This window comes from Dermacentor andersoni, chromosome 9, assembly GCF_023375885.2.
Source record: "Dermacentor andersoni chromosome 9, qqDerAnde1_hic_scaffold, whole genome shotgun sequence".
Taxonomy (NCBI): Eukaryota; Metazoa; Arthropoda; class Arachnida; order Ixodida; family Ixodidae; genus Dermacentor; species Dermacentor andersoni.
Window position 1 is genome coordinate 30981674 of NC_092822.1, and position 27545 is coordinate 31009218.

Sequence of the window (27545 nt, forward strand, 5' to 3'; positions counted from 1 at the left end):
TCTTCTATAAACTTACTTGTCCGACGCTAAAATGATGAAATGTTCATTACGTTAACAAAGTTCTCTTTTATCTCGCACGCATTCTGCGGCAGGTCATATGAAAGACAACAATCCTGACATACTGCCGGGGTTACCAGCATCCACAGTCACGACTTCGAAGGCCTTGCTCCTGACATCACGTAGCAACCACGTGCTCCTAAACAGCAATAGCCGAGGGACGTCACGTGCCTCCTGTGTCATGTCCCGAGAACGGCACAGCGAAGGTTCCCAACCGAAAAGCTTCGTCGGTACGGTTGCTTCGTTGCACAACATTAATAGTACATAACACCCTGGTACACTCGAGCCGATAGCACGGCAGTCTTGCACCGCTTACATCGTCAACCACTCACTCCTGAAGGCAAGGCCACATCAAGCGTCTTTCCAGAAGGACCACTTGTTCCAACTGCTCATCGGCAAAGCGATGCCGACGTACCGCTTGGGTCGCCACCGTAACAGACGTCACCTCTTCGTCGGTGGTCAACGTGCCCCCCACGCCAAACAGTCAGCACCAGCCTGTCCACAAGCACGGAGTGCGGCCGATTTGTCTTGAAGTAGCCGATGGACATCACGTGTCTCCTGCAGCCGTGTCCTCAGAAAGGCACAGTGACACCTCCTGACCAACGAGTTTCGTAGATCCAGTTGTCTTCGTCGAACGATTGCCTGGTACACTCGGGGCGATGGCGTACCGGTCCTGGACGGCTTACAGCGTCCCCAAGGTCGCAAGGCAGCGCTACATCAGGTGTCTTCGCAGAAGCACCACCTGTTCCAACTGTTCGTCGGTGAAGCGATTCCGACGCGCCGCTTGAATCGCCGCCGCAACGGACGCCACCTCGTCGACGGTGGCAGGCGTTCCGCCGACGGCAAACACCGACAGCGCCAGCCTGGCCAGGATCGGGAAGCGCGGCTGATTCGCCTTCCAGTAGCCCAGGGGCGTCACGGTGTCCTCCGTCGTGTCCTCGGACAGGTACAGGCACAGCTCCTGTCCCAGCGGCGTCGTCGGTCCCGGCTGCTGGGTCGACGAGGTGTCCAGGTTCCGAATGTTCCGGAACAGCTTCTGGCCCTTGTTGCCGGCGTCGGCGTCGCGGCGTTGAACGGCGAGTGCGGGCGGGGAGTGCAGGTTGAGCGCGGCGCGCTGCTTCTCGATCGCCTCCTTCATCTTGCACGCGGTCTGCCCGTCGCACCAGGCGACCTTGAAGCGAGGGTCCAGCAGCGCGCCCGCCAGCAGCACCGGGTCGTTCCAGCTGCGGCCGAAGTGCGTCTCCATATTGCGCAGCAGGTTCTCGGCCATCGTCTTCAGCTGGAAGCCGTCCCTCGCCACCGCCCGCGTCAGACTGACCTGCGAGAACGAGAGAGGGTGAGAGAGAGAGAGAGGGAGGGAGAGCGGAAGAAGGGTTCGCACGAGCCCTGCATTTATTTCGCGCGATCCCTAACGACATAAAAGAAATGTCTTGCCCAAGACACTATTCAAAGCGAACGTTTTTCGTTTATTATTTTTTTTTTCTTATTCCCCGTACTTTGGAGTTCCTTGTCATTTTTTTCTCCGGATATATTTGTCGTTGCATATAGCGCACAACTTTGGTCACCGAGTATGCGCTGTCGCTTTACTGGCAAGTATACAACCCGGGGCACTGGATTTGTGCCGGAATAGACGGCTTGCCGCTGTCTGGCTTAGAAGACAGTTTGGGTCAGTCAGTGGGTATGTAGCCATTCTCGGCCGATCACGCGCGATATATTTCATGTCTCCAAATATCTATTTTTCTTTCTTTCTGGAATGGGCATAGACATGTACAACTATGTATTCCTATCGTATTACGTCTCTCCACGAATCGATCACACAAAATAAGGTTAGAGAATACGGAGAGGATTAGACATTCTTCTTTTTTTCTTCCGCGCACACTCTCAGAAAGGAATCGCTTAACAGACCATGTTGCCACCCTTATTTCCAACTCTGTTATCGAATCCCTGATGTAGCTTCTTACTTTTTTCTAATCTAATATTTTATTACTGTTATTTGATGCGCTATGTCATATTGTTGCTCTTGATGTTCATCGGATACCTGTAGATATTTAAGCATTTCAAATTGTAATGTGTAACTCCCCCCCCCCCCCAATAATGCCTTGTTGGCGCTGTGGGTACTGTGGTAAATAAATAAATAAATAAATAAATAAATAAATAAATAAATAAATAAAGTGATTGTGCCACTGGGACTTAAGAGAACCTTTTGTTGGGCAGGTTGCTATCGATTCATTATAGCTATTTGAATGCGGTAAGAACCACACACGGCACACAAGGGAGGATAAACTAGACAGAGCGCCACTGGGGAACAGTATCAGGCCGGAATAGACGGCTTGCCGCTGTCTGGCTTAGAAGACAGTTTGGGTCAGTCAGTGGGTATGTCGCCATTCTCGGCCGATGGCGCGCGATATATTTCATGACTCCAAATATTTATTTTTTCTTTCTGGAATGGGCATAGACATGGACAACTACATGTATTTACATACGTGTCGTACTTCTCAATGCGTACGCCTCCCATCAACATTCTTCCCACGACAAGCACCATAAATCGCCTTCATCCTTGTGACAGAAAACGCTAGAAGCGACGAGGCTGCGTTCGCGTCGTTCGCTACTGCTGCTACTTCGCTAACTAAAACAACCTCCGAGTCATTTAAATTCCAACATCGCGCCGGACCTGGGTACTTATTGTCCGAAAGCGTTTCCCAAGCCATTTTCTTTTTGAAGTTTGGATCGGCGCCTGAATTAGGCAGAAAACAGAAAACACGAAAATAACACTTTGTGCCCTTCCACTCTGAAGAAGGATAACTAGCGAAGCTATATTGGGATTACTGTTGCGATGACTATATTTATTTATATGGTTATTGCTATAGTGATTGAATAAAGGCACGTACGTACACGTAACTTCGTAATTGTTATCGTCTTTTATTTTCTCTCATTCGTTACCACGGTGACCATAGCTTTGTGGTCGCTGTGGTACACCGACGAATAAGTACAGAGTCTGGAGCGTCGGCGGCGGCAGCAGCGAGAATAGGGAGTTTTAGATCAGGGGACGCAAGCGGCTTGCGTGCCCTAATCTAAAACTCTCTAATATGTGCGGCGACGGCGGGCGAATACGACCGACGAGGAGCGGGCCGCGGATGCCAAGCGTTGTGCCCGTCAGGACCCCCCGAGTGTACACGGACTTCCGCAAAGCCATCGCCGCACATTCATGCTGATGTTGATCACGCACGGCCGCTGATGATGTTCAAGTCCCCGGCAAACCACAGTCGATCACACACCAACCACACGCGTGGAGCCAAAGGGATTGCCCACAAACTCCCGCTCGAACCTCGCAGCCACGTCTACGCCTTGCGCTTTCTTACTCAAGGTGCTCAGGGGTCCTGACGGGCACAACGCTTGCATTTGACATCCGCGGCCCGCTTCCTCGTCGGTCGTATTCTCCCGCCGCACATATTAGAGAGTTTTAGATTAGGGGACGGAAGCCGCTTGTGTCCGCTAATCTAAAGCTCACTATTCTCGATGCTGGTGCCGCCGGCAGTCCAGGGGCCCTCTGCACTTCTTCGTCGGTAAGGGAGCAGTTACTCGATGGTCCCGACCCATCGGTCGCTGCGCGTTCGGCGGCCGCGGCTTCCCGTCGCTTTCACGCCCCATCGCGCTGTTGTTCCCGTCGGTGATCTTTGAGGGCACGTTATTCTTCCTCAGGGCGAACTATGCGCGCCCTCCCCATAGCAAGTCCAAAGCGCAGCTGCCGATAACGTCATTAGGGTGATGACTACGTCAGAAGAAAACGAGGAACAAAGATTGGTTGGTAGGCTATGACGTTTCATTTCCTCCATCGATGCAACTCGATAGAAGGAGGCAAAACATTTTCCGAACCTAGTCATATACAGCTTCGCTGTAAAAAAAAAAAACAGAAAAAAAGAAAAAAAGTCGCTGTTTCGCCAGGACCATCCACAGCGATAGCAGGGACTTTGGATATTGCAAGAAGTTAGGCTGGCAACCTTATGGGCAGTATAATCTACCGTAAATGTTCGGTTACTAACTAAAGACGCGTGGTGTCGAAAAAACAAGAAGAAATGACAATATTACGCCGATCCAACGGATACCTTGGAATATATACAAAGCCAAGCTTTGTGGTAACAGAATGACACAAATGTGCCCGTTTCGTTCCGTTCCTGCGTCTTTGGAGTAGAGGAAACTGGCTCTCGCGCAACCCGTGCTACGCTTTGTTACACGCGCGGCGATCATCTCAAAGATCTATATACTTGGGGTTGGCAGGATATAAGCATACGTGCGAATGTAGTCTAATGGTTAGATCATCGGACTGTTGGGTTAGAGACCAATAGTTCGATCCCAACCACTGGACTCGTAATGGAAACTTTTTTGCTTAAGTACTTAAGACAGCAGCGTCACCTAGCAGCCACAGCCAGGCAAGTCCGGAAGCTTTTGCAGGGAAAAGCTAGGAAGAACTAGGAACGAAAATGACGTCATGCAGCAACCCTTCGCAAGCGAACGCTCCGCGCTGCCACTCCCTTTACCAATTTCAGTGTGGTGCCTCCGGAAAGCGCGCATCCTTGAAGGCGTCGGCTTCCTGGCCTTCGAAGAAACCGGCCGTGTGCTAGCTGCGAAGGCGCTCATTTTGTTATAGCTGTGAGTAGAAGCGAAATGGGCCGTCTGGACTCTGCTGACACTGCACGTGGCGACGATTCGCGCTGCCTGTTTCAGTTCGTCGCTATATATAGACGCTCTCATATAGGATTCATGGGCGCAGCCATCTTAGGCTGTTACACAAACAATCTCTGCGTTTTATCGGACGCACAGTGCCGTAACACGGTCATGAAACGCTGAACGCATTTATACAACTATTTTCATGCTTGCGAATTGACTGTAGTAACGCGCACTTCGTCGTTAAAGACAGAAAACAGCAGCGTTAACAGCCCAAGATGGCGGCACGTAAACGCTTCCGTAAAACGGTCCGTACTTGGTGCTCTTATTTCGTATATAAACATGCCACTACTGATAATAATAATACTAATAGTAAAAACTTAGTCCAAAGTTAGCGCGCTGTCGTTCTTTCTCGTCCGCCTTGCCCAAACGCTACGGTCCCCAGTAAACTGCATGCACCAAACCAACTAGCCCGAAGAAGTCTGCACTCCTAGTGGTTTCGTGGCTCACCTGCAGGTTCCTCAGCGCGGGAAGGACCAGACCCACGGTCTCCTGCGGCTGTCGCAGCGCGTTGGTGGCCTCCTCGAGCGGCGCCAGCACCTCGAGCAGGTCCTGCAGCAGCGCCACGTCGTTGGTGGTCAGGCCCACCTCCTTGCAGGCGTAGATGCGCTCCTGCAGGTCCGCGTGCTGCGTGAACACCGAGCACAGCTCGCGCAGGCAGTCCAGCTGCGAGGTCCACTCGTCCGAGTAGCTGGACGGGAACGGGAAGGACACGCCCGTCGCTCCGGCCACGGTTGCCGCGTCGCGGGCGCTGGCCTTGATGCCGGACACGACGCGGCTGCACCGGGCCACAAGACTGACCACGTCCTGGTCCTGGAAGAAGGGAAGGACCGGCTGCTGGCATGCTTGGTTGGTTGGTTGGTTGAGCTCATTATCGTCCCACAGCAACGGTGGGGCCGTGAGACACTCTACGTCGGGGCTAACCCGTGGGCGTACGTGTCCCCTCTTTACGGGTGTTTTGGGTTTCCACAAGAAATTGCCACCACGGGAATGGCCCAGAAACCGTTTTATGGGGTTTTGTTGCGCCCAAAGCGTTCGACGGGATTTAAACGGCGCAGGATCTTTCTCCAGGACAGGTCACCCCCTTTAAGGAAAGCGTGTGTGAAGCTTGGAAACGCCTGTGCCCACTTGCTTAACCAGTGAGTTAAACGGCGAGCGACACACACACACAGAGAGAGAGAAGGAGAGAGAGAGAGAGACCGAGGGCCACTGTGCGTCCATACGTTTCTTATTTGCACAGAGATTGATTACTAACTAGCCTAGCTGCACGTTCTTCTGGATGTCCTTTTGCGCTGTATTGCCGTCTTCCCAACGTTAATAAGAAAGGTAGTCTCGAGCCAGGCATCTGAACGCGCCTGCGCTACACAACCGACCAAAACCGAGGCTGTACTCATGGCTGGCTGTGGGGGGGGGGCTAGCACAGCAGAATGCCGCGTGTCATCCCGAGTCCAAACGACTTCTCCGGTCCCAGGACACAGTTCTGGTGGCGTCGCCGCGTGTGGACGTGTCTCATCGGCTCCGTGAGTTTTTGGGTGTAGCGCCCGTTCTTTTTGCTATATCCTAGTGGCTCTTTCACGCGACATGTGTGAAGATTTCCGCGACGTTTTTAGACTATTTTTAAAGAGGTCTATGCATTAGAACGCTTGTTATTGTGACTTTTGTGGTTCCTCGCCTACGAGAGCTTCGTGGCTCTCCGACGCCGTAGGCGTTGACACGCCTCGTGCGGGCGTCATGAACCCGGTTGAGGTAGTAGAAGGGGAAGACCTTTCCCCGGAGGAGATGCTCAAGTGGCGACAAACGCACATATACGACGCCGCATACCAAGACTCACTCCGCAAGGACGCCATCGCTGCCACGGCCAAGGCTGCTGTATGGAAACAGATGATCTCAAGGAATAACAAAGTGAGGCCTCCCAAGTTACCCGAAGGCTCATACAAGGCCATTTTTCGCATTCGCGGAGGCTTCGACGCCTCCCGCTTCAGCCACTTCCAACTCACCAAGATTCTCTCTACGGCAGCCGGCTTTCCAGCCACTGCGGAGCTGCGCCAAGACATTGTTACCATCAACCCCACCACCAACACAGTTACCCTCAGCACGGAAAGCTGCGATCGCTTGAAGAAATACCTCGCCATCAAGTCGCTGACAGCCGACGGCCAAGAGCACGAAGTCACCTCCTACAGCGTTCCAAACTCCGAGACGTGCAAAGGCATTATCTACATCGACAGAGTATGCCTGGGAGAAGTTATCTATGAAAAAGACATTCTACCCATGCTTCGTGAGTGCAACCCACAAATGCACTTTTTAGAAGCCAGACGGATGGGAAAAACTTCCGACGCAGTCCTCGTGACTTTCTTGGGAACGAAAGTTCCTTTTTGGGTCAAATATGAAATGGCGATGCTCCGGTGCAAGCCTTTTCGACAAAAAATGGAGGCCTGCACACGCTGTTGGAAAGTTGGACATCGACCGGACGTGTGCCCGACGCATACTGAGGATACTTGCCATAAATGCGGAACTGTGAATCCTCCGACTGATCATGTGTGCATTCCTAAGTGTGTACTATGTAGTGGAAGTCATGAGACTGGATCCATTCAGTGTCCACTACGATATAAGCCCAAAATCTCACTCCTCAAGGCTGACAAGACTCCTCCTCAATCCAAGACCAAGTCTTCTCCTTCGCCCAAGAAGCAGGGACCTCTTCCTAAGAAAAAACAAGACGAAGATTGGCCTCTTCTATCCGCTGCTCCATCTAAGAACAAATCAAGCTCTCCTCAGGTAAGCTGGGCATCGGTAGCTTCCCACAGCTTACCTAAACCTAAGCAACCTGATGCCCCGATCTATGCCCTCCTACAGCAGTTTCAGGACGAAAATCGTCTTCTGCGTAAACAAATTCGCGACCTCCAAACCCCTTCTCCATGTACGCCTACTACCACTCGATCTCAACCCTCCACTGATGAGCAACCCACTGTAACTCCTCCCCCTGTCAGTGAGAATGGCGATCAATCTCTAACCATGGACACTTCTCCTCCTCCCACTACCATAACCGCCACAAAGCGCAAATCTATTGATGATGGGAGAGATACTTGGGAGGAACACGATAAGCTAACTCGTAAACTCACCGCACACATTAGAAACTCTAACAATCGTTTTGAGGCCCTTGAAAAACGCATGGATGCTGTAGAAGCCAAGCTTGCGTCCCTCACTACTAACGTTCATAGCCTCAGTGCCCATATAAATGCTAAATTTAACCAGGATGACGCGAGACTTAGCCAAATTGATGAGCGATTCAATCAAATTATCGAAAGACTCGATCGACTGCGTGGCCGCATCCCCTAAGCGCTCCAACCTAGTTGTTTGGCAGTGGGATTGTAGGGGCTTTTCGAAAAAGAAGGCCAGTCTGCAACAATACATAGCCAATCTCACGCAACCGCCCGCAGTCATTGCTTTACAAGAAACGAATGGTTACGTTAAATTCCCCGGATACAACACATTCCAATGCAAAAGATGCGAACGTCCCAATACCGCGATCCTAGCACAAAAACATTTGACTGTTACTTGCTCCCATTTTGAGAATATCGACATTGATCACGACTTCGTAGAAATACTTCCTAAAAAGACCAGGTCAGCTCCTATTTACATCCTAAACGTTTACAGCAGTCCCAGCTCTAAACACCACCGTTTTACTACCGTTTTTGCTCGTGCTAAACAGGAAGCTCGAAGAAACCCGCTCCTCATTGTTGGCGATTTTAACTCTCCAAATCAACTATGGGGTCACACTACTTCCACACCTAAAGGTCGAGCTTTATGGACCCACATTCAGGATCATCAACTCACCCTCCACAATGACTTCGACACACCCACCCGCTTAGGAAATAGTGTCTCCATAGATACATCACCAGATCTCACCCTCACCTCTCGGGTTAACTTAACTAAATGGGAAAACCTTCAAATCAATTTTGGTAGCGATCACTACGTTATACAGATTTCTGTTACCTTCTCTCACAAGCCCTTTCACACTCTGCCTCCCAAACTTACGGATTGGGACAAATTTCGGAAAACTCGCGCAAATAATGCTCCCACTTCCATTCTTGATCTACAGCAATGGATTAATCAACTCCAAACGGACGTTGACAATCATAGTACAACTATGCCACCTGATGCTCCTTTTCAAACAGCTGATGCCAAACTATTACACATGTGGCAAGCGAAGGAATCACTATTAAAGCGGTGGAAAAGACGCCGCCATAACCGCAGGCTTCGCATACGTGTAGCTAGACTTGACGATGACATACAAGCATATGCGACCCAACTAGTTAATCAACAATGGGGCCAAGTATGTGAGAGCATGCATGGTAATCTCAGTAGTAAAAAGACTTGGCAACTGCTGAGGCATTTGCTTGATCCCTCGACCTCGCGCGCGCAACACAGTCACTACATCACTCAATTATTGCACAAACACAAGGATAATATTCCCCATCTTTTTCAGGAGCTTGCACGATTACACCTCCCTCCTACCACAACTCATGAGAATTCAGATTATACAGGCGATGTTAACGAACTTCTCGACGCCCCAATAACAGAGGCAGAAGTGCGACATGCCTTAGCTTCCCTTAAAACTACATCTGCTCCCGGTATAGATAATGTAAATAATAAATTACTCCGAAATCTGGACGACAAATCATTCTCTGCCCTCACAGAATACTATAACCATTGCTTCGATAACAGCTCTCTTCCGAGCTCATGGAAAACTGCTAAAGTAATCTTTTCTCCCAAACCCAATAAACCCTCTGACAAAGCTAATCTTAGACCTATTTCCCTCACGTCATGCTTGGGCAAAACGCTCGAACATGTCATGCTTAATCGCTTCAATAAATACGCGGAAGACAATCAGTTATTCCCACCGGAGATGATTGGCTTTCGCCAGTCGCTTTCTTGCCAGGACGCCATGCTAAGGCTCAAGCATGACCTTCTCACTCCTACGTTTAGTAAAGACACCCAAGCCATCTTAGGACTCGACCTTCGCGGTGCATTCAACAACATAGATCATGGATCTATCTTACGTGAGTTGAATGTTATTAACTGCGGTAGAAAAATGCATGACTACATCCGGGAATTTCTTACCAATCGGACAGCTGTCATAAGTCTCAATGACCAATCTTCGCCCCCAATCACCCTAGGTAGCTTTGGCACTCCTCAGGGATCTGTGCTCTCGCCGTTTCTATTTAACCTAGCTATGAGGTCTATTGCTGGGAAGCTAGCATAAATACCGGATCTCCAATATTCTTTATATGCAGACTCAAGGCTATATGGATTAAGGGTGGCTCGGATGGCTACATTCAAGATACCTTACAAGAGGCTGCAGACGCAGTGGCTACGAGAGCCGGGTTCATGAACCTCGAGTGCTCGCCCACCAAATCTGAGCTGTTAATTCTATCCGCAAATAAACGTGTTACGCCGAACATTCAGATTAACATCAACGGGAAGCAAGTTCCCGTAGTAGACAAGATCCGTGTACTTGGCATGCACATTCAATCTAACAGACTCAATACGTATACACTTCAAACGGTTACTGCCAGCGTAGGTCATACCACACGGCTAATAGGAAGGGTGTGCAATAAGCACGGAGGTCTCCGCGAGGCAGAATTGCTAAGACTGGTACAGGCGTTTTCTGTCAGTAAAATCACATTCTCCCTACCCTATCTCCACTTAACTAGGGCCGAGGAAGATAAAGTTAACTCACTGATACGCAGACTCTACAAATTTGCCCTTGGAGTGCCAAGTAGAGCTTCTACTGAGAGACTTTTGGCTACAGGTACCTTGAATACTTTTAGTGAGCTCGCAGAAGCCCACCTGACCGCTCAATACCAGCGCTTATCGAACACCCACACTGGTAGGCACATCCTAAACTCCCTAAGTATTGCCCCAGCACCCATGACCAATGAGAAATTCAATATTCCCCACTCGATACATGAGCACTTTCATATCCCTCCTCTACCTAAGAATATGCACCCTGTTCATCACGAACATAGAAGGCAACAACGAGCTAAAGCCCTGCAGAAAAAGTTATTTAACTACAAAGACGTGCTCTATGTCGATGCCGCAGAGTATCCGTGTGGACAAAAATTCGCCATATCAGTCGTTGACTCCACTGGCAGTATTGCGACGGGGGCATCCATTATAGCCTCTTCTTCGGAGGAGGCAGAGGAGGCGGCGGTGGCACTCGCCGCAACAATACCCAATTACTATGTCATAGTAAGTGACTCCAAAACTGCCATACACAACTTTGGAGCGGGTAGGGTTTGCAGGACAGCCCTGGCCATTCTATCTCACAATCCGCCAGCCCAACTTCTGAGTTTAATCTGGACACCTGCTTGCGCAGGCCTAATCGGCAATGAAGCGGCCCACCTAAGTGCTCGAGCTTTCACGAACCGAGCACAGGCAGGGGACGGTTCAGACGCCAATAATCTCCCTCCAGCATTCACCTCCAAAGACAGATTACTTACATACCACGACATTTGCGGGCATTACCGCCTAGGTCGCCTAACCCTCCCTCCTTTAATGATTCGGTCGTCACGCATACACGAGGTACTATGGCGTAAACTACAGACTCGCACTTTTCTATCTCCTGCCTTACGTCACAAAATTCACCCGGGAATATACCCTACTTCAGCCTGCAAGTTTTGTCCTGCTAGCAGAGCGGACCTTAACCACATTATGTGGCAATGCAAGAACCACTCCCCTCCCCCTAACCTTTGTGGAGCTTTAAGTAGTAGGGAGCTGGGGGAGGCTGCCATGCGCAGCTACAACCCCGAACTTCAGGAAGCTATCCTGAGGTGGGCTGAGGTGGTAGAGGAGGCCTACCGCGAGTAGGATAACCTCCCTCGCCTTCTTCCCGCACTTCCTTTCCCTTTAAGATGGGATAAATAAAGTTGTCTCTCTCTCTCTCTCTCTCTCCGGTCCCAACATCGCGAAGGTACACCGCGACGCATTCGGCGCCTCAGCTCATACGACTTTACTGCCCTTCCTCTGTCGTCGAGTGCGGAGCATGCACGGGGCACAGCTTGTTAGCTCGAGTGCTCGTTAGGCGCCGGTCTGCGCTCAGACACGCGTTGCCCATTCTGCCCTCCTGCCTCCCCCTCGCCCCCTCCTGCCTCCCCCTCGCCCCCTCCTGCCGCCCACCCACCTACCCAGACCTCATTTGCCGCTCGTGCCTCCCGTGTGCACGCACACGCTCAGCGTACATTATTAGACACACACTTGCGAACCCTTCTTTCTTTCTTTCTTTTTTTTTTACGATAAATATTTCAACCCCAGAGGTTCTCTCGACGCTGTTGCACGTGGCCTTTCCTGTAGAACCCGCAACACCTCGAGTCTGCAGCTTTGAACTATAGCGTCGCGAATAATTAACAACCCGCTTTAGCTTTTCGTCCACGCAGTTTAAGATGTGCATTAATTAACGGCGGTGCGCTGACTTAGGGAGCAGTAGCAGCGCACATTAAGGTCGGGGCGTAAGCTATATATCGCCACACGTTACGGCTTCGTAAATGAGTTGTGTATTTGTACACCGCGGGTGCGCTTTGTTAGCTTATAAAGCTTTGCATTCGCGCCGTTCATAGCGTTTCTCACACGACTATTTTATACGCAAGGCGAATGCACGTGTACCTGCTCTGTTTATACATACCGAGTTTTATTGCTATACTTCGAGGAGCTTTTTTCTGTTTTAAGTAGCACGGAGCGTACAGTGGAAATCGGCCCCTTCAGGTGGATCACCTGGAGGCGAACACAACTAAATAGAAACCCTAAGGCGAGGCCACATTTTCCAGATATACCTACACCCATTAAAAAATTTACAGGGTCTCTTATGTTATCCCTAAGAAAACTTGAAGGCGAAAGCCCGAGTTCCGATGCAATAAAGACGGACACGTGAGGTACACCTCCCCCTTAATTCGCTTAGTCTGGTCGTGATTCGACTCCCACCGAAGGTCGAGAGTTCGCAGCTTCAAATAATACCAAAGGTCGTGGGTTCGACTGCCACCAAAGTTTGGGGGTTCGTAGCCTTTTTCTACCTTTCATGTCGTGGACGCGTTCTCGCTCAAGAGACTGACCGATGAGACATGTGAGACTAAGGCTACCGCCTTAAAAAAAACACACACACATACACTCATCTATATATATATATATATATATATATATATATATATATATATATATATATATATATATATATGTGTGTGTGTGTGTGTGTAAAGTGAAGGAGACGCGCGTATGAAGCGGTGTATTGACGTTTCGGCCGAGGTCCGGCCTTCATCAGAAACGTCAAGAAATGAAGGCTGGACCCCGGCCGAAACGTCAATACATACGCGCGTCTGCTTCGCTGTGAATGTTTACCCGGACCCAGAATTGCTTTTTTCTGGTGTGTATATATATATATATATATATATATATATATATATATATTACGAGGGCGAGTGAGAAAGTCTTTGCCCCTATCTTTTTTTAGGCCAAATTACGGCCGTAAATGCGAAGTCAACATATCGATTCCCAGCGGTGGACTTTCCTTGGACCGGCCCGGCCTTATCTGCCGGTAGCTCCGCGGCACGGCGCTGCTGTCAGTTGTTGAAGATGGCGGCTGTGCTTCACACGTCCACGGAGTACAAGCAACGAAGTGAGATTCGTGAGTACACAAGGAAATGCAGCCCAGATATGGGGAAAGGTGTCTCTCTCTGAGAGGTGTGTGGCAGTGGTGGTGTGCGTTCACAAAAGGCCGTGAAGACTTGCGTGACAACGAGCGTTCGGGGAGGCCGCGTGCGTCGATGACTGACGACAGGGAATTCTCAAATTTAGTGCTGCGATGGGACAAATGGGTCTGAATCGGTGTGGGGACGATGTGGAGAAATAGTGTAAGGTACGCAGTATAGTACGCTATATTTGTAATTACCTCTGTGTACCTTATGTTGGCTAACAAAAAATGGAGGCAAACACTTTCTGATTCGCCCTCGCAAACAGTCGTTAAATAATTCATTTAACTAAGCACTTGCATCGTGTTGCACATACACATATACAGTAAGCACATCGTGTTACCTATACATACTTGCATAAACGAAAGCGTGCTCACCACGTCGAATGCGCTCCGCAGGGCACAGTGCAGGCGGTAATTGGAGCTTATGGACCAGTCTTGTCCGGACGAGTCCAGCTCCTCCAGTATTTCGTGGCTCAGGTCGAACTCTCCGGAGTCCGGCGAACGGGTGGACACGCCTCCCTGGCCTCCTCCGTGGCTCGAGTCGCTCGTCCAGCCGGGAAAAGAGAAGGTCTTGGCCGTGCGGGCCGGACTATCCACCAGAACTCGCATGATGCGCTGCCGGGGTTATCGAAGAGAAACAAAAGAAACTCAACGCGGTCGTCACCGCCCGAAGACCACACTTGTTTTTCACGCAGCGGCGTGGTCGGTATTGAACGACCAGGGAGGCTTTTAGCGTGCCTGGTATTGCGCTATACTCGGCGTAGTAGGTGGCGTCCAAAACCCAACGTCGGTGACGTGTTTCGGGCTCCCGTGATTGCTTCCGCCGCATGCAACCACCGAAAGCATAGCCTTCAAGACCTGCGCCTGTTTATACAGAAGGCGCCACCAATGGGACTCTCTCTCTCTACACACACACACACACACACACACACACACACACACACACACACACACACACACACACACACACACACACACACACACACACACACACACGCACACACACGCACACACATATATATATATTGAAAGGGGGTTTATTGCAGCTCGTATGCGGGATCGCAAGTGGCTCTTGATCGCGAGTCCTAGCTGTTCGCATCAGCAGCCCGAGCTCGGGTATCGCGCCGCAGCGGTGGCAGTCCGCACAGCGCCACATGCATGTTACCCACTACAATTGCCCCCGCGGTGAAGAGGAGCCATCCTGGCGACCTAAGGTGATGACACGATAAGGGGGTCGTGGTACGGCTTCAGGCGGCTGATGTGAACCGTCTCGCGGCCACGGCGGCGTTTGTCCGAAGATGGCGTCACCGGTTCGACCACATAATTCACCGGCGATGTACACGCGACGATCCGGTACGGACCCTGATATTTCGGAGCAAGCTTTGGGCTAAGGCCTGGAGATTGGAAGGGCAGCTGAAGCCAGACGTGAGAGTCCACGGCGAAGGACTGTGTGGGCTGCCCGTTGTCGTGGCGATCTTTGTGGATTCCTTGGGTATCCGACGTGAACGAGCGAGCCAGCTGGCGGCACTCTTCAGCATGGCGAGCAACTTCGGAAAGAGGGGTGAATTCAGAGGCATCCGGATGATATGGTAGCATGGTGTCGAGGGTAGTGGATGGTTCACGTCCATAAAGAAGGAAAAATGGGGAGAAGCCTGTGGTAGCCTGAACGGCGGTGTTATACGCGTACGTCACAAAAGGGAGGACATCGTCCCAATTGGAATGATCAGACGCAACATACATGGTGAGCATGTCACCAAGAGTGCGGTTGAACCGTTCCGTTAGACCGTTAGTCTGTGGGTGATACGCCGTAGTGGTGCGGTGAATAGTGCGGCAAGCGGCGAGTAGCTCATTAATAACTTCGGACAAGAAGACACGGCCTCGATCGCTGAGCAGTTCTCGCGGTGCGCCATGCCGTAAGATGAAATGCCGTAACATGAATGCGGCGACGTCGCGAGCAGCAGCCGAAGCAAGTGCAGCAGTTTCGGCATATCTTGTGAGGTGGTCTACTGCGACAATTATCCAACGATTTCCTTTAGCAGTGGATGGAAGAGGCCCATAAAGGTCAATGCCAATCCGATCAAAAGGACGTGCAGGACACGGTAAAGGTTGCAGAGGGCCTGTCGTATGAGGAGATGTCTTGCGTCGCTGACAGGCTACACATGACCGAATGTATTTGCGGACATAAGAATACATGCCGCGCCAGTAGTAGCGCTGGCGGAGCCGCTCGTAGGTTTTCAGGACGCCAGCATGAGCTTGTTGTGGGTCGGCGTGGAAATACGTGCATATGTCGGAGCGCAGATGGCGAGGGATGACTAGCAGCCATTTGCGACCGTCCGGCTGATAGTTTCGGCGGTACAAGATGGCGTCCCGTAGCACGAAATGGGTGGCTTGGCGACGAAGGGCTCGAGGGCATGTAGCCGTCGAAGAACTGTGAAGAATGTCAACGAGAGACACAATCCACGGATCTTTCCTCTGTTCAGACGGCATGTCGGTAACAGCAAGCGTAGCAACCGGGCACTCTATGGGTGAGGGTGGCGTTTCGTCGGATCGCATGGGCGATCGGGAGAGTGCATCGGCATCAGAATGTTGGCGCCCGGATCGATAGATGACGCGAATGTCAAATTCTTGGAGCCGAAGAGCCCAACGTCCAAGACGGCCTGACGGGTCTTTCAGTGACGCAAGCCAGCAGAGCGCGTGGTGGTCTGTCACAACATCGAACGGATGGCCATACAAGTAAGGGCGAAATTTGTTTAACGCCCAAACTATAGCCAAGCATTCTTTCTCTGTGACAGAATAATTGGTTTCTGCCTTCGTGAGGGCACGACTCGCATACGCAACCACATATTCCGGAAAGCCAGGCTTGCGTTGCGCAAGGACGGCTCCAAGACCAACGCCACTGGCGTCCGTATGAACTTCGGTCGGTGCAGTCGGGTCATAGTGGCGTAGAACAGGCGGTGAGGTAAGCAGACGACGCAAAGTGGTGAAGGCTTGGTCACATGCCGGAGTCCAATGGCGAAGGTCACCGGGGCCAGCCAGGAGCTTCGTCAGGGGAGCGATGATGCAGGCAAAATTGCGCACAAAGCGTCGAAAATAAGAGCAAAGGCCGATAAAACTTCGGAGCTCTTTCAGTGTAGTCGGCCGCGGAAATTCGGCGACAGCGCGAAGTTTGTCAGGGTCGGGAAGGACGCCGTCTTTGGAAACGACATGGCCAAGTATGGTCAGCTGGCGGGCGCCGAAGCGGCACTTTTTCAAGTTAAGTTGAAGGCCGGCGGTGGCAAGGCAAATAAGGACTTCGCGTAGACGAGAGAGGTGAGTGGTGAAATCAGGGGAGAAAACTACCACGTCGTCTAAATAACACAGGCACGTCTTCCATTTGAGGCCTCGCCGAATATTGTCCATCATTCTTTCGAATGTCGCGGGCGCATTGCAGAGGCCGAATGGCATTACTGTAAACTCATACAGGCCATCAGGCGTAATGAAAGCTGTTTTCGAGCGGTCGGATTCATCCACTGGCACTTGCCAATAGCCCGATCGCAAGTCCAAAGAAGAAAAGAATTCAGCACCATGTAGACAATCCATGGCGTCATCTATGCGCGGTAGAGGATAGACATCTTTTCGTGTAATCTTGTTGAGGCGTCGATAGTCCACACAGAAACGAATCGAGCCATCTTTTTTCTTAATGAGTACTACGGGCGATGACCATGGGCTGCAGGATGGCTTGATAACACCACGGTCAAGCATGTCTTCAACTTGCTCGGCGATGACACGACGCTCGGTGGATGACACGCGGTACGGACGCTGGCGTAATGGTGCGTGATGTCCCGTATCAATGTGGTGAGAGACGGTACTTGTGCGGCCTAATGATGCTTGGTTCCAATCAAAAGAGGCGTGAAAATCATTTAAAAGAGTAATTAGTCGCTCACGTTGTGTCGGCTCGAGGTCATCCGCAATGGAGCGACAAAAAACATCCGGTGGTACTCGGTTAGATGGCACATGGGGTGTCAGTGCTGCTACGTTGGCAGTATCTACGTCGTCGGCCATAGGGAAATGCACAATAGCGTCAGCGTCGACAGACTCGACGGTACCAATAGTCTCGCCACAGTGCAAAGCCAAAGTGTCTGAATTTGGGTTTGAAATCAGTATTTCTGCAGCACCATGGTGAACCGTGAGAAGGGCGAAAGGCAACAATATAGGTTGGCGGCGAATGAAGACGGCAGCGGGTGTAAACATGACCGTCGCTTCGGCAAGCGATGCACATGAAAGAGGGACAAATACAGCACTGTGAGGAGGAAGGTCAGTATCCGAAGCTACACAGATCCTGCTAAGATCCTGAACTTGAAAGTCGTGACATGGCAAATCGCACAGAACGGAGAACTGAACCTCAGCACGTGCACAGTCAATGACGGCATGATGGCGCGACAGAAAATCCCAACCGAGAATGACATCGTGGGAGCAACAAGTTAGCACAAAGAAATCAATGGAATACAATATGTCTCGAATCAGCACCCTGGCAGTGCACATAGCGACTGGCTGAACTTGTTGTGCACTGGCTGTTCTAAGCAATGGAACCGAAGGTTTCATGGTCACTTTCCGCAATGCACGACAAAGCTTCTCACTAATCACGGATACAGCAGCACCTGTATCGACGAGCGCAAGGCATTTGATGCCATCAACGGACACTTCAATAACGTTAGCGGGGGGAAAACGAGGACTTTGATGTTCCGACGATGACGCAGTTCGTGCCTCAGGAACTGCGGAAATCAGTTTTCCGCCTCAGTAGTACTGGCACTCGGTCTACGACGCATGGGTGAGAGTGAGCGCCGACGAGGGGAAGGCGAGCGACGAGTGCCGTAGAGCTGTGACTGCGGTGCCGGTATGTCATCAGCAGCGTAGACTTCCGGTGGTGGTCGCTGAGGCATACGGAAAGGTCGGAAGTCGGAGCTGGGTCGTCGCGGGGTGCCCACGAAGGCCGGCAAGCGCCGGCGGCAGAAGCGCACAACATGACCCGGGGTACCGCAGGCATAGCATATTGGGCGGTTGTCAGCAGTGCGCCAAGGATGTGGCCCCCGCTGCTGTGCACTGAAAAAGGGATCCACCGGCTGGCGAGGCGAAGGCGGAGGAGAGAACACCGGCGGGCGAGGCGCTGAAGGCGGAGGAGAGAATCCCTGTAGACGAGGCGCCCGTGCAACGGCTTCAGCATACGTCAGAGGCGCGGCCACGGGAGCCGGCTGACACGGAGGTGGAAGAGCTTCGGTCACTTGCTCTTGAATTATCTGTCGGAGCGCTGGAGCCAAACATTGAGAAGGCTTCTCCGTGGTCGGCAAAATCGAGAGCTGTCGTGCGACCTCCTCGCGCACAAATTCTTTTATTTGCGTCAACAAAGTTGTGTGGTTGTCGCCAATAATTAATGCGGCTAACGAATCTTCCGTAGGCGGTGGGCGCCGAGCTAAGATGCGTTGTTTCCGTAGCTCGTCAAAACTTTGGCACAAATTGATAACTTCGGCCACGGTACGCGGATCCTTCGCTAACAACATCTGAAAGGCGTCCTCATCAATGCCTTTCATAATGTGTTTTATCTTGTCCTGTTCTGACATTGACGGATTCACGCGCTTACACAGGTCAATAACATCTTCGATGTAACTTGTGAAAGTTTCACCGTGATGTTGCGCACGCCCACGTAGGCGTTGTTCTGCGCGAAGCTTGCGCACAGCGGGGCGCCCGAACACTTCTGCGAAACTTGTTTTGAATGTGCTCCATGAGGCGAAATCGTGTTCGTGGTTTCGGAACCAGAGGTTCGCGACGCCGGTTAAGTAAAACAGCACGTTGTGCAACTTGGTGACGTCGTCCCACTTGTTATGCTGGCTCACCCGTTCATAAGAAGACAACCAATCCTCCACGTCGTGATCATCGGTGCCGCTAAAGATGGCAGGATCACGCTGGCGCAACACACCGGAAACGATGACCGCCGGAGGCTGTGGTGCATCTTCCTGGGTGGTTTCGTCAGGCATGGTCGTAGCAGGCGGTAGCGTCCGGCTTCGGAGTTCCAGTTTCCGAGGTCTACCCCGCAGCTCCACCAAATGAAAGGGGGTTTATTGCAGCTCGTATGCGGGATCGCAAGTGGCTCTTGATCGCGAGTCCTAGCTGTTCGCATCAGCAGCCCGAGCTCGGGTATCGCGCCGCAGCGGTGGCAGTCCGCACAGCGCCACATGCATGTTACCCACTACAATATATATATATATATATATATATATATATATATATATTCTTCCACGTGACCGGCTTCCCACACATACACTTTCTTGCACTTCGACACTTCTTATGCTAACAGATTAACAACTGCCTTTTCACGTTCATCAAACGTCAATGCCCTTGAGCTGCAATCGACTCTCAGTATATATAATAGGCATAGGGTTCCCCTTAAACACACTCGATGACGTTCGTAAACGGTAATTACAATTAATAATCTTCCACGTACGTTCTTGTCGACGTTCCACCGCTGGAGCGCCGATTCGAACACGTCGCGGACCGCATCGGCGGCGTCCTGGTCGGCGGCGACCCGCCTGAAGGCGACGGTCTTCGTCTCGGTCCGGAAGTGGCGCGTCGCGTACGACACGTCGACGCTCGCGTACACGTCGTCTGACTCGCCGAGCCAGACGCCGATGATCGCCGAAACGGAGTCGGCGGCCGCCTTGCCGATCGACGGCGACAGGGCTTCTCGCAGCTGGTCCAGTCGCCTGGGAAGCAGGACGTCCGCCATCTTCTCGGCCGTCGGCGGATCGTAGTCGGGCGCCGTGGCCTGGAACCAAGAGGGAACTTTAATTTATATATATATATATATATATAGACAGACAGATAGATAGATAGATAGATAGATAGATAGATAGATAGATAGATAGATAGATAGATAGATAGATAGATAGAAAGCATGATGACCGTCAACTACAAGCACTAGAACAAGTCACAAAGCGCGCAAACGGTTTCTCCACGGGCGACCGAACCGGCGGCAAAGCCTGCAGTCGAGTGCCTCTGCAACGACCGCCTCTGTACAACGAAATGAGCTGTATAACGAAGTGGACTGGTTCTTTCCCGGTTCTACTGCCAGCTGTGAGGTGCGCGACTTTTACAACGAACTAGCCTGTATAATGTCGGACGCTCCAAACACTTCGTTATAGACTGAGGCACGCAACTGTATGGCTATTTGGAAAAGAGCCCCCATCACATACTTACCGGCCCTACGTAACAGCAGGCCAGATACGTAACGCACGTATCACCAACATAGCTTGAAACACGAACAGGAAACGTTACTGCTCAGAACTCCTGTTACGGGGAAATAGTACATGGAAGTGAGATGCACAATCGCTCTGTAGCGGGCCTTTAAGCGTGGAGTAGTCCCAAGTGTATGTTTTAGAGTCTGAAGGAAGTCACTGTTCAAAGTTGAGGTGAACCCGGAAAGAGAACACACTGGTGTAGTTTCGGCATCGATCGCGTTTGAAAGTACGATGATAGTACGTAAGTTGCAGTAACTAAATAAGGTATGGTACATGCGCAGTGAGGACCACGTTGTTTGTTAGCGCACGCAAAGGCGATTACGTTTGCATGCAAGCGCTATTCGGAAACTGCCTACTACCGGGCTCACAACGACAACAACAGGGTGCGGCGTTGAGCTATTGGTTAAAACGTGAGAAGAGAAAAAAAAAAGGAAAACAATTACATACACAAGAAAGACGCCACACGAGATATATACCAGCTGTTTCATTTTATGTGGAACACACTTTTTTAAAGAAAGAAGCTCTCATATCTAGGCCTCTGCCGTTTTACTGGATACGCTACGTGATCAGGCAGACCTTAGCAGCAAGAATATTTTCAGCAGTGATTTAGGTTAATTACCTAAAATATGCTAATTAACCTTAAGGCAGCCATATAAAACCATTCGGCAGCTTTTTACTGCCTCCTTCTGCAGAGTTTGCGTTCTTTCTGCATTTCTGTTCTGCCTGGCTGCTCGGATGGTCGGCCTCGCCGGTGAATGCATCCTTCCCTTCGGTGTAACTCAACGATACACCGTCAGTCCCATCAGTGACGGCATCAATCCACAGCTAGAGGAAACGTGTTTGCATCCGTGGTGATGCTATCTCGCTCCATGGCAAATCCCTCATCTAGATCGTAACCGCCACCCGGGCAACCGTACGAAAGCGCAGACCATCAAGACCATCTCAGCTGCCTTTTCCCTGGATTTGCTTCAAGCGACCGCGACAGCCCTTCCTCGAGGCAGCCATAGTGACGAAGACGTCGAACTGCATGGCCGATTTGTACAGTTCGCCTCACGTTTGGTTCTTCACTGGGTGCGGGAGCAACGCTGTGAACGCGGCGCATGCGTCGCATTTATGTGCTTGACTGCACCGCAGACCCGCCATCCGAAGAACTCCACAAGCCTGTAGGCTCGCAAAAGTGGGAGATCCTGCTGGTAAGCTCTGCTCCGGAAGTACAAGTCCAGGTCAGAACACAAGCCCAGAAAGCGGTCGCCTTCAGCACCGACTGAGGGCCATCTGGTGAGGTCGCGGAACCCATCACTCCCGGTATCGATAATAAAGTTTTATGACCGACTGACTATGTGCTCGGCAGGTGTGCAAACGCCGTTGTATGTTCGTAAATAGGTCCGGCGATCCACATCTGCTGTTGCTGCAGCGCCCACAGATGCTTTGCGAAATTGCTGGTGATGGTTTTTCAATGATTTTCTTGTTACTACGTTCAGGATGCGTTGAACCCCGGCCCTGGAACTCGATCCGCGGCTTTGGTAGAACCAGATAACTGGCCAGACCAATCTTTCGACAAGTGGCTGCCCTTTTTCATTTTCTAAAAGACGTTCGCTCTTGATCTGTGCAGTCGGCTAAGGGTCGAGAGGTTTATTTATTTGTACAGTGCTCACGGAATGAAACGCGTCAATGTAGGGCTAAGTAATGCGCATACTTTCGCTTCAACCGGCTGCAGTTCGTGTCACATCGACGTAAATATGGCGCGTACACTTACATCGGAGCCCTCGTCACCATTGGTGACCAAATTCTTAGCGACATGACATTGTGCTCTCGCGTACTTTGCACATATGTAGGGTTGTACTAAATGCTCCGTGTCCTATTTCAATCCGTGAGCACTGTACATAGTGGAGCCAAACATTTCACTATAGCAGGAGTAGGAAAAGAACAATGAATTTCACAGATACATTACAACTATTAAACAGCAGTAAGAAATTCATCTAAAAGGCATTCACGTGCCTTGCCGGGCAAAGCATTCCAGCACTGAGTGGTACGAGAAGGAAAACTGTACAAAAACAAGTCTGAACGTGAACTATACGTAGCAATATTTAGTGAATGATATTGACGAGTATTTGAGGAGGCTGAAAATGAAATATGATCATGAAGAGAACAACGTGGTGAATTCACATAATAAAATCTTGCCGGCAACAACATAATAATAAATCTTCGGCAATAAAATCTTGCCGAAAGAACAACGAAAAAGAAACAAAAAAAAAGAAACATTGGGAGCATGCAGAAGAGGCTGGAAGTCTTTGGAAGAAAAGAACAAAATCGCTCGATCGGTTTGACCAAACTAGGGCTGGCTTCCAAGCGTCAGTAGAAAGCCTAACTACTCAGCATCATGATACCTTCACCTTAGGCATTGACGAACTAAAGGACAGATCCAGACACGGAAATCTTTTCCGTGGCATTCCTGACCCCCAAGGATCGCGGCAATACTCTGAAGAGCGCATAAGAACTGCTCTCACCGGAGTGACCGAGGGCCTACACTGCAATTCCATCAAATGCGCTCACCAGTTAGGACCATATGCGGCTCACAAGTGCCGCCCCATCATCGTGAGGTCTTTCAACTTTCAAAATAAAAGAAGCGATTCTCGTTGCTCTAGCAAGATTAAAAGAGAGAGAGAAAAAAAAAGAAAGTTGTTATACTGTGAGCGAATACTTTTCGCCCGCCACGGGAAACATTAGCAAAAGACGGCTCGAGCTTGCCAAAAGCCAGCCTGCGCAGTTTCCTTTCCGGCTTCGGCTCAGGAAATTTGTGATTGATTGAAAGCACTACGTGTGCGATACCGCAAACGATAGCGTAAAGGAGCACGCGCGGAAACAACTTCTTGATGGACACCACGTGGGCACGACTACACGCACCGCTAAGACGAGCGAGGGGTAGTGGCATTTGTTTACCAAATGTGTCGGTCCTTAGCTGCAATATAAGGAGCGTTCTTAAGAAACATGATACCCTAAGTTCGAATAGTATTTATTGCCAGTTGATTCATAGCTAAGACGAGTTTCAAAAAGCTCAACTAAAGAAAAAACAAAAGATCAGTTGTTAGTACAGCGTAATTTTTGTCCGTCTTCCTTAGTCCTTCGTATTTTTTTTTTTCGGTTCAGCTTGCCAGGACCACAAACTTTCCCTAACTTCACCTCGTTTTTTCGATCTATCGCTGCGATCGTACAGCATGAAAAGGAGCCGGCGTTTCCAAGGACTTCCTATCGCAGTGCATCCATGCAACCAGTGAACTAGAAACAGTGTGGGCTACCTTGGAGCTTAATGGGCAGCAAAAAAGTTACAATAAAATAAAATAAAATAGTTAGTGTTTTTACCAACCCTCCCCCCCCCCCCCTCCTTTACACATCTAATTTCGCTCAGCAACTGCAGGACGTAACTAACATGGTACTGTCTGGTTATCCTACAAAAAAAAAAAAAAATTATGGGGTTTTACGTGCCAAAACCACTTTCTGATTATGAGGCACGCCGTAGTGGAGGACTCCGGAAATTTTGACCGCCTGGGGTTCTTTAACGTGCACCTAAATCTAAGTACACGGGTGTTTTCGCATTCCGCCCCCATCGAAATGCGGCCGCCGTGGCCGGGATTCGATCCCGCAACCTCGTGCTCAGCTGGTTATCCTACGTTAACCTTTTCTTTTCAACTTAGCGACTTTAACACTGAACTATAAGACTGAACTATCCACAATAAATCCTTTTTCAACAGTACCAAATAAATGCTAAACATCATGCTCGCTTTTTTTTTTTTCATTTCCCAACTAACCACACAACTAACAAGAATAACGCGATTTGAAAAAAATAATATCGATATTGTTCGAACAAGCCATGATCTTTTTTCGCCCATAGATTATTTACCAGGTTTGTGTGACCATTTTATGCTTCTGTTTCATATTAATTTATCACGACCTACAGCTAAGAGCAAGATAAAGACCATTCGTGTCTATTCGTGTGCTAATTTCTATGCCATTAACATCGAACTCAGCGCATTTCTTGAAACTTTCTTTCGTGATTTCGACGTCCGTACGCTTCAAGCTAATTGGAAATTTATTTTGTGCTAAAGTTAACGGTTCAACTAACAAATATATTCTTCCTCGCACTGTTATAGCTAATCACAAGGTCCCGTGGTACAATGTAACATTAAGCGTTTATAAAAAAAAGCGTATTCAAAATTACATAGTCACATTCAAATAACGCGTTACAAATCCCATTAAATTTATTGGGCGTATATAGCTGTATCTTGCTCTGGTGCAAAAGTACTGCTCACCCAATCACAACTTTTGATTACTCCGGGATCCCTCCAGTTTGACCAGACGGACGATCAAGGAAAGTTAGGGAAAAAATGCTCAGCGTTTTAATATTACCTTCATCAGCTGCAGGAAGCCGGGCCTGTTCACCACTTCGAATGGCTCCAAGTCACGCCACACCAGTCCCAGGACGGCGTCGTTGATCTCATTGCGGCGACTCCGGGGACCGTCGTGGCTGTCAACTACGACGCTGGGACTCGCCGTAGCAGACGACGTTCCCGGACTGTCGACAGACGATGTGGTTGCGCAATCGTTGGTCGTAATGGCCGGGTACCTGCTAACCGTCTGGACGGTCATCTCGTTGTTGGGTTGGGACTGAACGAAAGAAGGCGTCATCGACGTGTTCAACGAGTCCAGGCTCCAGGCTAACCTCAGACTGTTGTTTTGGTCGTCGACAGCGTCGTGCGGCATGTCGGACAATATGTAGCTGCCTGTCGACGAACTGTCGTGCATCGTCGTCATGAACACGGTCGCCGAGGAGGAGCCAACGCTGCCGGGTGCCATTTGCAGCGCGGGTCGTTCGTAAGGCACCGGTGGAGGCAGAGCTGACCTGCCCAGTACATCTCCGCTTGCAGACGACACTGGCACTTGGCTAACAGAGGAAGAAGAGGAGGATGTCGTCGTCGGGCCGACCTTTCGTTGTTTGCCGTCCTGAAGATGCAGTGCTATCTCGAGCTCTCGCGGGTGCTTCCTCTTGAGGTGTCTCAGCAGGTTCGAGGAAACGCCGGCCGTGGCGTGGATGTATTCGCTGCAGAGCAGGCACGTTCCTATCAGCCTGGTACCTTCCGTCCTGGTGATGTAGAACCTGCGCCAGGATGCCGGCGGGGGCCCCCTGGTGAATGTGCGTCTATGGATTATCGCGGCCACCGACGATCCGGTGATGGCTGCACCCTGGCGCTCTTGAAGGTCCACGACGAGTGGCTTCGATTCATCGCTGCCGAAATCGGCCATCTTGATCTTGAAACACCGAACAGTGAGTTCGTCTCCTAAATAAAAAATATAGGAACACAGTCCACATTACCTGATCAAGCAGTCACATAGCTGTGCCATTTACTCTATTACGTCGGTAGGTTTCGTGGACCACGCGCGACGAACCACGCGCCAACTGTTCGATTCAGCCAGCTAAATGTTGGCAACATTACAACACTGATGTATTTTCGAAGGCAGCGATCACCGCCTCGCAACACGTTTCACGTATCCAGCTTCGTGCATAAATTCACTGCGAAAAAGAAAAAAGAAAACGAGACGAAGCAACGATGCCTCCTAACGGACGACGTACGCGTATACAGACCCAACAGAGCTTAATGTGATCACGAGCCTGTTGTCCAAACATTTCCCACTGCCAGATTCCGCGGTGTTGCCATTACGAGCGCAGTGCCATGCACACCACAATTCCTTGAGAGTCTTGTCACTGAGGGGCGCTTTTTCTATTGCTAAAAAACTTCGGCTCCTCAAAACGCCGAAGCCAACCAGTCAAACGCACCCACGAAGAAAGGCGACGAAATCAGAGACAAAAACCGAGCGAAATACCTCTTCGAGGCCACGCTCCACAGTCGATTCGAGTCCGTCGCCGACACCTGCGCAAAGCGCCCAGCAGACGACAACACGCAGGGCTCACAGTCGACGAGAAGAGCGCTTTGATGCCGCCTGCGAGGTACGAAATGGCGGTCGCAGTGAGCGCGAAGCCCCCCTTGGTTTTGGCTTTGCTCCCAGTCCACGATTCCACACGTGGCAATACGGCGCTTCTTTAGCAGACGACGCACACATGCAGACGGCGAAAGAAGAAACAGAAATCGAACGTCTGTACGAGCTCACACTGCCGCGGGAGTCGTCCCAGTCCGCCACGATTCCGCGTAGCGACGCGTCGCCGCCATTCCAATCGAATGGCGTACACTCCCTGAGCGAGTGGACTCGCCGGCCACAGCGTCACGAGCCAAGCCGAGCGGCGAGCAGCAGCTCTCAGCGCGAGACACGCGAGTAATAACAAACACGCAAAATAAAAAAAGAAGCACAGCTCGCGAGCGACTCCCCTCCACCGCCAAGCGGGCGCGGAATGGAACTATGGGACGGAATGGAATGCCGCTCCCCTTCGCAGCCTCTCCCATTTTCTCTCCTCTCACAACGGCCCTCACCACTTCCTCCGCGCGCCGCGCCTCCTTATCCCTTTGTTTGCTTTTTACGAGGATGGGAACCGGTTGCTACAGGAGCTGCGGCGCGGCCGTTCGTCTATTCTTCGCTCCACGTCCTTTTCTTTTGCCATCTTTTTTTTTATTGCCCTTCGGTAAAAAGAGTACGTGCCACGAAACGAGAAATGACCCTGCAGCCCGGCTTTCGACTGTGTAGTCAGTGTAGCTTTACAGACACTCGCGCGTGCGCGCGGAGTTTTGAGTCTCGCAAAGCGGCGACGTTGAGCC

General features: G+C 50.7%; 1 protein-coding gene across 1 annotated transcript; it reads right to left on the reverse strand.

Moving 5' to 3' along the window:
* Positions 1-46: 46 nt before the first annotated feature.
* On the reverse strand, positions 47-27111 carry LOC126527382 (zinc finger BED domain-containing protein 4-like). The gene is made up of 5 exons (XM_050175197.3): positions 25189-27111; positions 19992-20312; positions 13892-14131; positions 5230-5592; positions 47-1375 (listed from the first exon to the last, which is right to left on the reverse strand). The coding sequence occupies exons 1-5, from the start codon at positions 26080-26082 to the stop codon at positions 770-772; spliced, it is 2424 nt and encodes an 807-aa protein (XP_050031154.2). The 5' UTR covers positions 26083-27111; the 3' UTR covers positions 47-769.
* Between the last annotated feature and the right edge of the window lie 434 nt (positions 27112-27545).

Coding starts and splice junctions, on each gene's coding strand:
- LOC126527382 (XM_050175197.3), bottom strand. CDS start 26,082: ATGGCCGATTTCGGCAGCGATGAATCGAAGCCACTCGTCGTGGACCTT. Junction 20,313..25,188: donor GCTTCCTGCAGCTGATGAAG/GTAATATTAAAA, acceptor TCTTGGTTCCAG/GCCACGGCGCCCGACTACGA. Junction 14,132..19,991: donor GGTGGAACGTCGACAAGAAC/GTACGTGGAAGA, acceptor TAACCCCGGCAG/CGCATCATGCGAGTTCTGGT.